This window comes from Crotalus tigris, unplaced genomic scaffold (genome assembly GCF_016545835.1).
Source record: "Crotalus tigris isolate CLP2741 ecotype Arizona unplaced genomic scaffold, ASM1654583v1 scf7180000019228.606590, whole genome shotgun sequence".
Classification (NCBI taxonomy): domain Eukaryota; kingdom Metazoa; phylum Chordata; class Lepidosauria; order Squamata; family Viperidae; genus Crotalus; species Crotalus tigris.
In genome coordinates, this window is record NW_024097446.1 from 538,563 (window position 1) to 555,021 (window position 16,459).

General features: G+C 33.1%; 1 protein-coding gene across 2 annotated transcripts in view; it reads right to left on the reverse strand.

Moving 5' to 3' along the window:
* The window catches only part of HSD17B4 (hydroxysteroid 17-beta dehydrogenase 4), a 64,752-nt gene that overhangs the window by 40,292 nt on the left and 8,001 nt on the right, over positions 1–16,459 (reverse strand). For both annotated transcript variants that reach the window (XM_039361264.1, XM_039361263.1), the window contains 9 exons: positions 11,594–11,701; positions 10,031–10,090; positions 9,287–9,308; positions 9,136–9,182; positions 8,953–9,037; positions 6,604–6,791; positions 6,405–6,496; positions 5,603–5,627; positions 4,907–5,035 (listed from right to left, as the gene is read on the reverse strand). In XM_039361264.1, the coding sequence (XP_039217198.1) occupies positions 4,907–5,035; positions 5,603–5,627; positions 6,405–6,496; positions 6,604–6,791; positions 8,953–9,037; positions 9,136–9,182; positions 9,287–9,308; positions 10,031–10,090; positions 11,594–11,701 (756 nt within the window). The remainder of the gene's footprint in view (positions 1–4,906; positions 5,036–5,602; positions 5,628–6,404; positions 6,497–6,603; positions 6,792–8,952; positions 9,038–9,135; positions 9,183–9,286; positions 9,309–10,030; positions 10,091–11,593; positions 11,702–16,459) is intronic.

Sequence of the window (16,459 nt, forward strand, 5' to 3'; positions counted from 1 at the left end):
CTAGTCTTAATATATCGCAGACTCCACATAAGCATATATCCAGATCGAATGTTATAGTAACTTATTACATTAATTATTAAATTCTTTAATAGTATTTTTTGGACAAAGATGCTATAATTATTTAGCAAAAAAAAAACCACCATACAAAATATTGACATATTATTAAGGCTTATAATCATTTTAATAAGATTATTACAAAAAGAAATCATTTTTGAAATAAAACAGCACTCAACTTTTCATGTTTGTTAATCTCAGTAAAATGAAATTTTAGATTATGCACATTCAGAAACTAAATAACTGCATAACATTTTGAGCCATAATTTATAATTCTATAAAGGATGGTTAGCACAGTGTGTGCTTAGCACTTTTCTGGGAAAACAGTATCACAGTTGATACTGAGCCCAAATTTGGGGATTTAGTAAACCAGAAGAATTAGAAGTGATCCAGAAATGGCTCAGAATAAATTCATAAATTCAATATTAGCCTTACCCCCATGTATACCAATAGCAATGTCGGGATTAGAAGTGGGCCTTCCATCAATAAATATAAGGGTCAAGAAAGCAATAATTTCATATTATAGGAATATATCATAAGAATATGCCTGGTGGTTATTTGGCACAACAGTGCCGTCACAAACAATTTAACTGGGGTCTAAAACTACTGTCACAATTCTCACTAAATCAAGAAACTTCTGAGTAATATAATTTAACATATATTATTGAAAAACTATATATTTTTTAAAGATTTTAGACAAGATAGAAAATAGGTATGAAAGCTTAAGTGAGCTAAGTAGTATCAATTCTTTTTTAAAAAGGACAAGGAATGTCATACTATTTACAGTCTCTTACATCTCTGAGAGAAGCCTTTACAGAACTCTGTTTTCAAACAATGCCAACAGTTTATTTGGATGAAATATAAAAAGGTTAACCAATTACACACCACTTTAGGTTAACCAATTACACACCACTTTATGCATGTTAATAACTTACAGGTGGAAGATTTTACCTACTGCAAACTTTATCAGGAGCACAGATTCACTCTTGTTAATCCAAGTGAATCAATCTGATGAAGACAAATATAACAAAGCAAATTCCATTGCTTACAATGGCTGCAAGGAAGATACGAAAGCACATCTTGGCAAATAGTACTGTTAATATTAGAGAGCATGTACTGAATGGCTTTAATTTTATATGTATTTTGCTAAAACCTATGGTTGCAAATAAATACAACTCTAGCCAATCCTTACAAATGATAGGTAAATGCTTATGTTAATTAGTATTTTTGTACAATTATGTATAATGGTTTGGTGTATAACAGCTTTTCACAACATTAATTTATTTACATTAATGCTGTAATAGTTTTTAATAAAACTGGGATAGCTTGAATTTGCAGATATAAAGGAATATAGCCTTCAGTTTTAACGTGAATACTCTACTTAATTTTCCTTACTTCAATGTTTTCAGGCATTAAGGGAGAAAGTTTTTTTTAATTGTCTAATTTTCTAATGCTCTAACACAGAAAAACTAAATAGTCTATCAGGTATGTGCAGCATTTTTCCCTTCCTCTTTTGCTTATTCTCACAGAAGTTGGGCTCTCACTCCAAAACCATGCAAAATGCCTGATTTAGTAGAAAACTAAAAGATACACTATACATAATAAGCTATATTCTTACTGATGTTTCAAAATCAAAAAGAATAATGCAAAGCAAAACTTATAATTTTTGTATCAGATATCATGACTTGTCAGACTCTCAAAGTTGATTATAGGCCATGAAGTCAGTGTCAACTCTTAGCAATCTGTCCCTAATCTTGAAACACTTGCATATTTACTCAAGATACCTATTTATCATACCTAGGTAGCAATGGTCTGTGACATATTGTCCTATCTTGAGACTACATGTATTTGCTAGAAAGGACATGGAGATGGGGAAAATGTGCTTGAAATTGCTCTTTTCTGCGTTAAGTAATCAGAGCTCAAAAACACAGGAAGCAACCTTACATTAAAGTAGATCATTCATAAATTTAACCCAATACTGCCCCCACTTACAGCAAGGATTTTTAAGGATTTGGGAGACATCTAGATCCAATTCTTCAACTTATCAAGGGAGCTTACTGCATGCAAAGTATGTGTTGTATTCCTGAACTATTGCTCATCTATTTAGAAATAAATTATATACCCAAAGAATTTATTTGAAACTAAGATTTGGAGATAAAAGGAGTGCCACATCTTTGCACCTCGATATGCCTTTCTCCCCTAATTCTTCCAATAATTAGTACCTGTAGTACGTGCTTAGGCTTATTTATTCAAATTGTCCCAGAAACATAACCTGGACCTAATTTCCAGCATTCAGTCCACAATTAGGTGCATAATAAATGCCAAATGATCAATCCTAAAATAAGGTTGTAGATAGTTTTTTTAAAAAATTCAATCACTTAGAAGTCTTTTCATGGCCATAGCCATTCCCAATCACATTAAAATTGATTTTCACTGTTAAATAATGAAGGTAGGATTATTGAATTGACAGTCAATGATTTATCACGAATTTCTCAGTTGTCATTTGATACTGGCTGAAATTTTGAAAAAGGAAGAGTAGGTGATCCTTTTGGATAATGTATATGCCTATCATTTTATTGATCTGTTGTTGGAATTATATACCTAAAAATGTGTATCAGTCTATATGAATTGATAAATGATTAAGCATATATTTACACACAGACCCATCTGATTAGCTTGTTGCCAACAATTTATTTAGCATCAATACAACTTAACTCCCAAGAGCCTTACCACTAGACTACTGTCATTCCTCAGGAAACAAACTTTAAAAAAATTGCTTTATAACTTGCTGATTAAGTCAGTAAACTCCTGTGATAGAGAAATACATTTTATAACTTTTGTAATGTAATATATTTGTATACAGGATGGGAAATTTTTGGATTATATGCAGCTATAATTTTAAAAGCTGAATTTCCTTTCAAACCTGCTATTTTTTTAAACAAATAAAATAATATTAAATCTTATATTCCCACATGGTATACCAAACTAGTTTTGTACATTGCAAGTGCAGCAAGGATATTTTACTTTTGGTATTAGAAAGTATATATAGATAGTTGTGCAGAAGAATGTTTAAATAAGTTGTCAGAATATGCCTCAATGTTTAAAATAACTCTGCATTTGAAAAATAATCTGATCTAAAATTTAATTCAATTTGCAAATGATTTATGGATTATAATTCCATTTATGGGATTGTACCACTTCTTAAAATTTGGACTCTTTTAACCTAAAATATTATAATTTTCAATTACCTGATAATTTAAGTTACAACTCACAAAAACGTACGCCTCTTAATGGCAGTTGTTAGTCATAAAATATGTTATCAAACTCCTCCTAATGTTGGTTGCCATAAATTAACATGTTTTGCCCTTTTCACTCAATACAGATCTTTCATTTTTAGATAGAAATTACTGTAATTATTTATTTTCATAATTTATACCAGGCTAAATACTGCCATTGATATGTATGTTCTAATGGAATTTGAACAATGATCTGCACATTTAATAATAGCATAAGATATTAAATTGTGTAAAAGTAATGAAATATTGAAAGATATTCAAATTCTTAATTTAAATGTCCCAAATCTCAAGCAATTATTAAATTCTAATAAATTCAGTCTTATTTAATTCAATGATTTGTACATACTTCATTTTATTTCGGCTTCCTGCTTTTTTCCTTGTTTGTTTCTTGTTTTTTCTTACTTTCTTAAAAATGTTTAAAAACAATATAGTAATAATAAAAGGAAATCAAATTTTGAAACACTTCCATTCCTACCTTTAATTAATCTGGATTCTTCAATTCCTTAAAATATTTTCAGTCTCATGCTACCTTCTAGCTTATTTTAGAAGAAGGGAAATAAATTGCTTTAAAAAGACTCTCTACCCACACCTCACACCAGATTGGATTTTGGAATGTAAAAGATTTTTATATAAATGCTGTCTCAAAATCAAAAACATCAACATACCCCAATCAATTTACTTCGACTGCACTGGACATAATTTAACTGTTTTCTACCACACTCTGAAGTGAAAACCCAAGCTCTTTGACCTTTAATCATTTTTGAGCAAATAATAAACTTTTGTTTAACAGTACCCAAGAGTACAACTGCAAAAGTTTATAGATTGCTATTAGACTTCGAAGATGAATTGAAGAAAGTATGTGATGATCGACTGAGGAAAAGACATGGATTTCAGTTTGGAAGATTAAAGTTAGTAGCAAAAAGAGAAGAAATGCTTCAGAGATGGTATCTCACTTAGAATATATATTGCCCTTGTCCAAACATAGGAGAATTTGACAACTTTATCTTGCCAAGCATATACAGGAAAAGGCACATTTTATGGTGATTTTGTACTATCTTATAGAAGTTGTTATAAAGCTGAAAACAAAATGACTTATCAAGCAAATTGCAAAACACAGATTTTGAAATATGTGTAATATAGACAGCAAAACATTAAGCAGCAAAGTGTTAAATGTGTTTTTCTTAACAGCAACAAATTATAGTCCAGACCTGAAACTACATCAAAGTAGACTAAAGTTTTGGGATGAAACTTTGGCTTTTAACCTTTATTGAAAAGGTAATTTATAAATTAGTGACATGAATGAAAGAAAATGGAAACATTTTATCCAAATTGGTATGGCTTTATCTACTTATACAAAAATTTATGACATCTTAAAAAATTTAAAATTTTGGGAAAAATGAAATATTATGGAAAAAAGTTTATTTTCTAAAGCTATGTAGACATAAGTAGATGAATACACACACAAAAACACACAAAAAATATTAAAATAAAAATAAATCATTATGCATTTTTATTTTTACATACTGTACTATGTAATGAATTTAAATAGCTTGTACCTCCAATATTTTGAGGTTTTTGGGCATTATCAAAATTACAGATCTTTTCCCAATTATGTTCCACAATTTCTGGTGACATTGGGTGGTTCTTCTGCCTGACAACGGCTCCCAGGGATCGCTCCCAGCGTACTAAGAAAAGAGCAATCAGAAAGGGTATTAAACACCAATTAAAAATAGTCATTCAGGTGTAGCTGCATTACCAGTTTCTTTTAAATATGTTAGATTTTTCTGATCAAAACAAAGAATGGATTATCTTCCCTGCTGATAGCAAACTGGAATTATCATACTGTGCAATTCTTGAGGACTTTGAATAAGAGTACTTATTCCAATCTGAATATGAACCTGTTGAAGATTTTCTTGATTTGTTATTGGACACCAAAACCATTTTGACAGCTAAGAATAGAAAGGTTGGAATTAAAAAAAGAAGTTGAGGATCCCAGTGAATTTAAAGCAAATGTAACTACATTTACCATCTATGATTAATCTCTTTAACCAAACCAAATAAATAAACGAACAAAATCCAATCCTAATATAGTAAGAAAGAGAATAAGGGCAGGAAATTCAGATAGAGAATCTGTGAAATTGTCCTCAAATTCTACTATTAAAATGAAATGACTTAATGTTATATCCTAATTTAGTTTGGATTTTGTGTCGAATTCAGAATCTTTCTGATTAGACCAAATGAGCAAGACTTACATTTTCCAATCCAGCCAGCTCCAACCTGTAACATACATTTTAAAAATCAATATAATTTACAAAGAAAATTGAAAATGAAGAGTGGACAGCAAATCATATGGGAGTGGTTCCAATTTAATCACAACAGATTAGTTCCAATAAGTCAAAATATACATTTACTTTTTACTTCCATACGAAGTTGATTCTTATAAAAGGCACTATGATTAGATTTAGTTCAAATCAACCAATACATGATCAGCTTTAAACAAGGCAGGGCCTTAGCTTCTTATATTAAAAAAGCATTGTTCTGATTTTTGTGTCCTATCTCCTCAGTTTCTCCTACTCAACAGTCAGTCAAACATTGTTTAGGTTCTGAGCATGTTCATTCTCAGAGGTTTTAGTATTCCCTATTTAAGATTATTTTTTAAAGATTTTCATATTTCTGCAAAAAGTGGGATAATTGCAAGTCAACTAGTATTTCTCTCTTCCTTGTGGTCCTTGCCATTTTGACTGTGAATGTAGTGTTATTTGGAGTATTGAATTAGAATACATGAAGGAGGAGGCCATCAAAGGAGTTCTTTCTTCTTACAGCAATTATTACCCAAGGTTCAACACATGTTGGAATCTTTTCAATAAATATACTTTTCATCAGTTTGATCAAACATTTGATTGCAAATCCATTACTGTTTTTCAATTTCAACATATTAACATGATTACTGCATGGATTTGAATTATGAAAATAAGGGAGAGGGAGAAGGAGAGAGAAGGAAAACATGATGGATGCAAGAACCATTGCTGAGAAAGGACAATGCATGGATATTACCTCAAACAGTCCACTGGTCTCTTGACATCTTTCATGACAAAGCCAAAGGACAAGAGGAGCCACATATTCTGGTTTGAAGGCTTCCACCATAGCTAGGGAAAATGAAATGTATACAAAAACAGGCCTCAGGAGTAGAGAACAGAGAGATATTTTATCATACACTCTGGCTAATTTGTTGAGAATATTTATAATTATTTACCTGGAGGCATAACAGTTTGTGTCAACCTGGAGCCCGCTGTGGGAGCAATTGTGTTGCAGTGGATGTTGTACTTCTTGCCTTCAATTGCAAGTGTGTTTGCCAGACCCAAAAGGCCAAGTTTGGCAGCACTGTAATTAGCCTGGCCAAAGTTCCCAAATATTCCAGCATCTGAGGAAGTCATGATTATTCTTGAAAAAAAAACAGTAAGAAATTGTAAGATTAGAACACAGCAACAAAAAAATCTGATGGAAGATTGAAGGAGAATCCCATCAGTAAAAGCAATAGAATTAGGTGGTACTACACGAAAAAAAAACATTCGGCTCAATTCATTAACCTCTCTATAAAAAGCAGCAAAATGATGTAAAAGTTTGCTAATTAGACAACATTGTCATTTAACAAACTCTTAGAAGTGCCAATGAACATTTGTTAAACAGAGCATAAGCTGTTTTCAATATATTCTCTTAGTATGCATTAGGCTTCATAAAAATATTGAAGTAGCTGTTGAGCATGGTACCATGATTACCATCAGGCAATATTTAATCCAATATCTTTGAAGAGCTGATATTCATGGAGTGACTACAAAGGTTATATTTCATAACTACTGAATATAGACATAGGCCCTAGTTAAGTCACAGAGCTTTATTGCAAATAAATTTGCTTTCAGAACATGCTGTTGATAATGTAGAAGAAAACAACATCAAAGAGTTGCAAGAAAAAAAGTCACATTCTTTATTTAGTGATAACTTACAGAAAACAGTTTACAAAAGGAATAAGCAAAAATGCAGAGTAAACAACTATTTTGTAATGTGATTATTTCTAAACTTATCCTATTTAAATGTGATTAAGTGCAATCAATGACATGGATGCAATTGGAAAAAGCCTCTTTTCCTGAAAAGATATTCAATTTTAAATTGAATCTTTCAAAATTTAAAGCAGTCAAATTATTCAGAGAACTAGCATTTCCCACAAACAGCAGGAGTAACTCTCAGTCTTTATTGAGAGCTATTCTTACTGTTTGGGTGAAATGCTAGTTAGCAATGTTTTGGCTTTGGGGCTAATGGAAAAAAAAAACTACTTAAAAACAGTTTCCAATGTGTATCATATATAATGCATTTCCCTGAAAATAAGACCCGGTCTCTTTTTTTTTTGCCTCCAAAAGAGGCACTAGGTCTTATTTTGGGCGAATGTCTTACCCTCTTACCTCAGGACCGCCACAGCCAGGCCTCCCACAGCCCGACACCACTTGCGCCACTGCCTGACTTCTGCAACTACTCATGGCTGGAGGTCATCTGGTACGTCTTGCTGGTGCCCAACTCATGGCAGGAAGCCATGTGGCACGTGCCGTGGCATGTGTGAGTGGTGGCACTGGCGCAATGTACATGGCCTCCTGCCATGAGTGGCGGCACCATTGAGACACAGATGGCCTGCCAAGAGCGGCAGCACCGGCGCGATGCAGCATCTGATCTCCTACCACGAGCAGCTGCCAGCAACCAGAAGTAGTAGACAGGCCTGCTGTTGCCGCTGCCACAAGGCGAAGCAGGTGTCAAGCTGTGGGAGGCCTGGCTGCAATGGCCCTGAGGTAAACAGGTGTGCTTGATTTTTATGTGTGCACCTCGCCCCCCCTTGTACAACCATACGGTGGGACTGAGTGGGCGGAGTCTTAACTAGGGTTTATTTTCGGGGTAGGACTTATATTAGGCACAAACATAAAAATCAAGCTAGGTTTTATTTTTGGGAAAACATGGGTAGCACTTCCAGAATCCAGCATCTCCATTGCCATCATCTCCAACTTGTGGATTTCAGCCATAGCTAATCATAATTTCCATGGTGTCATAAAAGAACATAATGGGTTGTGCTCTGGGCTTCCAATTAAATACTATTGTGAATGATACCATTCTGGCAGACCTCGTACTGCTTTTTTAACCTATTGCAATACCCAGTAAGAAACTATCCATGGAAGCTTCTTGTCCACTATCCCAACTTTAGGATGCAGTTAGAAATCTTAGGCAAAATTTCCAGATTCAGTTGCAGCAGCTACAACATGGGAAATGAAGTTTTTTATGACCGTGGGAATGATTATAAAGAATGCAGTTTCTTTAGCACTGTTTATATTAGTAATTATATTGTTGCTTTTTGTTAAAAAGAAATCTAATAATATTCTGATATATATCACTGTTTAGTTGCTTTTAGAAAATAAGGGGTATACTTCAGATATAGTTTTACATGATGAAGATTTTATGGGAAATAAATTTTTACACAGTATAATCACCAGCCACTTTTTCTGTGACTAATCTAGACAGTCTTGGACTGATCAGTATATACATTTGGTGACCAAACATGTCTACTTACCTTCCAAATTTCTGATTTTTCATATGGTTCCATGCAGCTCGGGTTACCAGAAAGGAACCCCTCAAATGAACTTTGTGAATTATATCTAGAAACAATTCAACATTGAATATATGTATTCATTAAATACATTAAGAACATAATATGTTTATTTAAAAAATGGACTGTGGTACATAATCAACTTACCCCAGTCTTCATCACTGATCCTAGAAAATGAACGGTCCCTCAAGATCCTACATGTCAAAAGGGAAAAAAGAAGAGGAAAATGATCATAAAGTGAATCAAAAATATTCCAGTGTATTGGAAAAAGAAGAAAATAACATTCAGATCAACTTACCCAGCATTATTGATCAGTATATCTGTAAATTAAAAATCCATAAAAATGATTAAGTAACAAAGTTAGTTATATTCTTGCTTCTGACATGAAGGATAACATTGATTAACATGCTATTTGCATTTAATTTTGTCCTTACCAAAATCGATAAAAGAAATAGATTTTTAGAATTATTGTGGTTGTAAAAGACTGGCAAACACCTTTGACACTGCCTGTAAGACTAAAGTATGATAATCTCTTAAGCAGTAAAAATGAACTCAGATATAGAAAGGGACCCTCTGTACTTTTTGTAGAATGAATTTAATGGTTTCAAAATTCTGGGCAAGTGTAGCAGGCAGTCATTTGCTTGCTTTCTGCAATAAGTTAAACAAGTTTAACAGCCTCATTGTAATTCAAATGCATTTCTGTATCTCTATGAAGTAACATTTGTAAAATAAGGAAAAAGGAACATGCTGATGCATATTATAATAACTATTTGCTGGTACAGCAAGTTCACGTTTCAGGCCACCATTCCATTTAGCATAAATATGCAGTGCTGCTAGTGGGAAAAAAGATCTTATCTAAAAGAATAATCATAACAGTTTTTGCATGTGTGTAACTTACAGTGAAAAAGTAAAAATTCTTATGAGGATTCTTTATTTTTGATTTGTTTCCATTGTTGCTCCATTTTTTCATGAAATAATACAGAATAATGGTAAGGAGTCCAGCTATCTAATCCCACAAACTATGCCTCTATTTGAAATATACCTATTTTTCCAAAAGCATCCAGAGCGGCTTGCACAATCTTTTCACCGGCTTCCACTGAATCTGAGTAAAAAAACAGCAGGAAAGAAACACAGAGATCAGAATCTATTGAAATGACGGAGATCCTAGCACAATGGAAGGGAACATGAAATGGTAATAGAATGTAATCTTGAGGGAATATTCTGTACAAATATTTTCTTTCATAAGCAAGTTATTCATTGGTATGCACTAACCAATGATAGCAAATTCATGACAGATAAAGACAGAAGTTGTTCCTATGACTGCAGCTATTGAAATCTTTCAGCTGTATTCATAATTCCCTGAGGTACAACTAACAAAAGTGGGTAGCTATGGTTAGAAAAACAGGTTCCACATGGGAAAGAAATACTGAATTGGATTCTAAATGTTCTTTTTTATGAGTGGGAGAATTTAGGTTTAGGCATAAAAGCCAGTATCCTCACTTCCCAGTTATGTCCCTGTCTCCCCAAAATATCCTACACAAAGAGATGCCTTTCAGGAATGACTACAAAAATAGGTACATGGGTCTGCTTATAGTAGCACTAGATGCAATAAATCTGCAAATGATTGTTTGTATCCAAGTTTTCTTATGGTCAGAAAAACAAGGATTGTAAATGACACGTGGATAAGCTTGAATATGAAATTAGGAGAATGCGGTTACCTTTAAATGACAAAATAAATTTTTCAACATCACACATTATACAGTGGCACATAATATTCATAGAGGAATTATAACAAATAATTCACTTGCATAGTATATTTATCGTGTGCTAAGTTTAAGTGTGCACTATTATTTCTTTAACCAAAAAAACCTCTGGGAAGTATAATAAATATATACAAATTAAAGAATATACTATTCTTCCCCAAAGATCCCCAGGCTTTTAAAATAGGGATATCAGTTTTACCTGGATTTTATTTCACATAATGCATCTATATAGTATATGTTTCAAAACCAAACACCACAACGTATGAATAAGAATTTAATGGGCAGTGAACCTCACTTTAAAATGAACGGAATTATGGATCATGGCTCAATACTATACAGCAGGGGTCACCATCCCCTGGTCAGTGGACCAGCATTGGGCTGCAGCATGCCAGAAACCAGGCCACGCAAACAAGTGAAGCCCCATCTGCGGGATGCAGGCAGCACACAAAACCACACCCCCTCTGGTCCATGGAAAAACCTCTCTCCACCGAACTGGCCCCTGGTGCACAAAATGATGGGGGCCACTGTTATACAGTATATATCTAAAATGGATTTGCAATCACAGTCTTTGAATGCATTAAACATCATGCAATTCAAGGCACATCAGATCTTTTTCCGAGTGGTGGAATGACAACTTTCTATTGACTGGAATAATTTAGCATGGGACAATCATTTAAAACTTCAAGGAACTTTCTGATTTTGTCTTGATTATCATTTACAACAATCATCTCAATGATAGAATGGCAGATGCTTTTCTCCAGATCTGTAGCATGCACCATTGTAGAATTACCGCTAAAATTTATCTGCAGATATTTTTACTTGAATGGAGTGGAGAAACTTACCATAATTAGCTACTGCTTTTCCACCTTTGGCTCGTATTTCTTGTACAACTTTGTCAGCAGCTGAAGAACTCTTTCCATGTCCCTTGATGTCACCTCCAAGATCATTCACTGTGACAGATGTAAAAAAGACAAACAGAGACAGAGAAATTGAGTCCAACTAGTACTTAGATAAAATAGCTGTCATTCTCTGCAGTCTTCAGTGACCATTCGGGCATTGCCTCACTGGTATAGTGAAGATTTCATGCTGTAATGAATGTCAATGAAGATTCATAGTTCTCCAAGTAGCATTGTCTGGAAGTTGAGTGATGGCAACTAGATTTCTTTTCTAGTTGATTTGAAATGTTTCAATGCTTACTCAAGCATATTAGAAGACTGAAGAAGCTATTTGAATAAGCAGTAAAATATTTCAAATCAACAAGAAAAGAGATCCAGTTGTTATAACTCAATTTCCAGATGCTGTAATGAATGTGTGAATTTCAGGCTTCAGGTTGGTGAGGCCAAGTGACAGGCATGCTAGCATCTCCTATGAAGGTGTGACAATAGTATAAATAGTTGCCATCCTGCAGATAACTGAACTGAATCTTTCTCAGAGTTTATATTGAACATACTGTTAATATTGGGGTCTCTTTCCACAAACTGCTATCTGAAGAGGTCTCTTTATTCTTACAGCAGCTGTGCAGATATTAAGCAATTTAGCTTATCCAATCAACTGCTCTAAGTACTAAATACCATTTCCTGTATTCAAAGTGATTTATCAGTTTCATTAATTTTAATGAGTGGCTTCTTCAAACAAGTATTATTATTTTTTTTAAGACTCACATGGAAACCTGAAAAAACTCTGGCTATTTTAATGAATACCAGAGTTCAGGTAGCCCTCAACTTACAATTGATTACCTACAACCATTTAAAGTTGTGACATACTTATGACCCAGTTTTGAAATTTGATGGCTGGAAAGGCCCTCCCATTTTGGGTGCTCAGCAACCAGCCACCATTTTCAGACATTTGCAGGATCCAGCAGTCACAAGTTATAATTTATTTATTTTTTTGCTGGAAACTGGCATTTACGTCCAGTTTCTGACAATTCATTGTGGACAATGAATTCACTTAATGACCATGGTGACTCACTTCATGACCACCAAAAAAAAGGTCGTAAAATTGGATGTAGGCATATAGTGACCCACTTCATGATTAGGATGACTTAACAAATGTAATTACAGGCGTAATTACACTCATATGTGAAGGGCTACCTGTAGTGCTACATTTCTTTTAGTTATTTTCTTTGCTAACAGCTCAGCCCACCAGGTCAAAGAAGTCATTCTTTTCAACCAGGGATCAGACCTAATTTACTTTTATACAGAGAGCGCTTACTGATTTATTTTCACAGTACAAACTTATAGCCCATTCAGATCAAAAGACTCTGAAGGGGTAAAATAAATTATAGATTTTTAAAAGATTTTCAGAAAGAATATATAAAGACCGTCTCACACAACATGACAAGTTCAATTTTTCTTTCATAAAATAGGTGAAAATACTCAAAAAGTCTTGAGAAATCATCAAGTAATCCATATTTTTGATGAGTAGGGACACCATGGGAAAACATTTGTGAGAACAGTTGTGTGCTGGATGCACAAGTAATGTAAGCTGTATATAAAAATATATGTTTCAAACTCTGGACAAACTTTTTGTGGCAATAAGCACAAAAGTCACTGATTTTTCGAAAGTGTTGATCAACCTTTGACAGAGCCAAGAATTTATTACTCCTTCATAAACTATTTTTAATCTAAAAAGCAATTCCAAAACACTGCATTTTTTCATGATGAATGGAGTGCTAGCTATCTAAATAATACAGAAAATTCCAAATTTAGCAATAATACTAGAAAATAATTCATCTCTAGAAGAACAGTTCAAGATAGAACAAATTATATTAACAAAATCTGTTTTTATGAAGCAGCATCTCCCCCGTGTGGTCAAACCTAAAAATGTTTTAACCAGAAAAATATGTTTAATCATTTATTTGGATGGACAGACTATATTCAAAATACACAGAATACATTTTAGTCACCAGGAGTTGAGCTTCATTCAAGTGAGTCTTTGTGTTTTAATTTGCGGTACATTTAAAGGAACCACTTTTTGGGGAAACTGACTTAAAAATCAACAATTTTACATTTCCAGCATTACTTTATTTCAACTAGATATTGCATTTTTTTTAAACTGCCTTCATTTTCTTTACTAGCTATTCTTCCTTTTGCTTCCAATCAGATACAGACTATTCATGACATGAGAGCCAGTTTAGTGATTAAAGCATCAGGCTAGAAATCAGAAGACTCCTACAGTTCTAGTCCTACCTAGGCACAAACCTTGGGCCAATCAATTTATTTTAGTCCTAGGAAGCAAGCAATGGCAAGCTATTTCTTAAATCTTGCCAAGAAAACTGCAGGAACTTGTCCAGGCAGTTGCCAGGAGTCAGCACTGACTCCAAAGCCCCAATATATCCATAAAATAGACAGATATGTGCAATAATTTTCTTCTATTTTATACTATTGTTTCTTTTTTATTCATTCTGCTTTGGTTAATATTTATACATTATCAAGATGCAGGTAGGCTCAGCTTCTCTGAAGAGACAGGCCTGTCACTTCTCACCAAAGGGATGGGGTGGCAAAGCAATGAATTGATGATACTGAACTATCCGTATATAATAACTTTCCCATTTGAACCCAAAGGTATTCATCCAGGTGCTTATCTTTTGTCTTAATGGATTTCTTTTAAACAACCGTTTGCACACTTGCAAAAGAGGGGAAATGGGAAGAAGTGAATATTTAGCGATTCATCAGCTTTCGGCTCTGCTTTTTTTTTTAATTTGCCTTCTTATGTTCCCTCCTTTTTTTTTTTTTTTTTGAATGACCTAATGCATATTTATTGAAAATTTTTAAGATTTTGCAATACAAAAACAAAACAATTTTCCCCATCCCTCCCCAACCCTCCCCTTCCCTTCCCCGACTATCCCAGAGCTGGATATAGGCTTAATTAGAGTTTCTTCAAAAAATCTTAAGAAAAATATAAAATATAAATAAATCTAGATACATTACTTAAACGAATTACAAAATAATTGACAACAATATATATGTAAAAAAAAAGACATAAATACCAGAAAGGGAAAAAAAAAGGAAATACATAAAAAACATGAAAAAGAAATTAACTTTTCAATATAAGTTATAAAACTATAAACAAATCTAAATACATTACTTAAACAAGTTATAAAATAATTAAAGATAAAATATATATAAAAAAAGAAATAGAAAAGAGGAAAGAAGAAAATAATAATAATAATAATAAAAAATATTTGGCTTTTCAAGAAAATTGGCTTTTCAATATAAGTTATTAAAAAGTTAAATAATATTTTTTAATATCCATCTTGTGTTGTATAAAATCTATCCATTTCCTCCATACCACAACATACTTCTCTTGAGATTGATCCTTCAGGAAAGCCGAAATCTTTGCCATTTCCGCCAGATAAGAAACTTTAAAAAGCCACTCTTGCAAAGTAGGCAAAGATTCCTTCTTCCAACATTGTGCTACTAACAACCTTGCAGCTGTGATTAAATTTAACATCAATGTGATATCTTTAGTATCAATACCTAATAAAAACAATTGTGGGGTAAATTTTACCCTCCTTCTAAAAATTCTTTGAATATTCCACCATATCTTAATCCAAAAAGCTTTTATATTTTTACACGACCACCAAATATGATAGTATGTAGCATCCAAACTTCCACATCTCCAACATTTAGGCTGTAGATCAGGATACATATGAGACATTTTTTGTGGATCAAGATGCCATCTATAAAACATTTTATAAAAGTTCTCCCTTAAATTTTGGGCTTGCGTAAATTTAACGTTCCTCACCCAAATAATTTCCCAGGTATCTAATAGTACCAGTTCACCAAAGTTTTGTGTCCATTTAATCATACATTCTTTAACTAACTCTGCTTCTGAGTTCAATTCTACTAAAACCCCGTAAATTCTCTTAATGTGAGTTCGCCTTTGATCTTTTATTTGTTTAATCAAATTCTAATCTTCTCTAAGCAAACCCACATTAATGGATTTCTTAACAAATCTTGTTAATGAAAACTCAGAAAACTTTGTTCCACAAAAATTCACTTTCACTCTTGCTCATTCTAAGAGTTCTGATCCTCACAAAAGCAACATAGTAAACAAAACTGCTAATAAGCCAATACAAAATTCATGAAAGCTACTCTGGAAACAAAAATAGCTTTATACAGATTGGATTTTTATTCAAAAAGAATATTTGCATTCAATGTTTCTGGCAACGGTTAGCATTTATCTATAAAATTATCCTGCTTATATTTATAGTCATATGCTGAATACAGCAGCTATATAAAACATTCAAAAATAAATATTTAATGTTATGGTTATTTCAGTAACAGAAATGGAAACATCTTTTTTCCATTATTTAAAATACAGTTTTAAATTCTAAATAATTATTACGTCATCCAACTTCAATTAACTCCCAATAATTCTGTGCAGTTTAGATTATTAAAAACATCTAGAAAGAAGGAAACAACATCTATCCAATTTGGGGTTTTGTTGCTGTAAAACACTTGTTTTTATGTAACCTTTATTGAGTATAAAATGATAAAGGCCTATTCCAGCCCCTTTTAATTAGCAGTGTTTGTCAACCATGGCAACTCTGCTGACTAAGGAATTGTGGGAGTTGAAGTCCATACATCTTAAACTTGCTGAGGTTGAGAAACAGAGATTTACGGAATAAAAACAAGAACTTGACATACTTATTAACTCAAATCAAAACCTAATATAACAAGGCGCTGTAGTCAAAACTGCTAAGA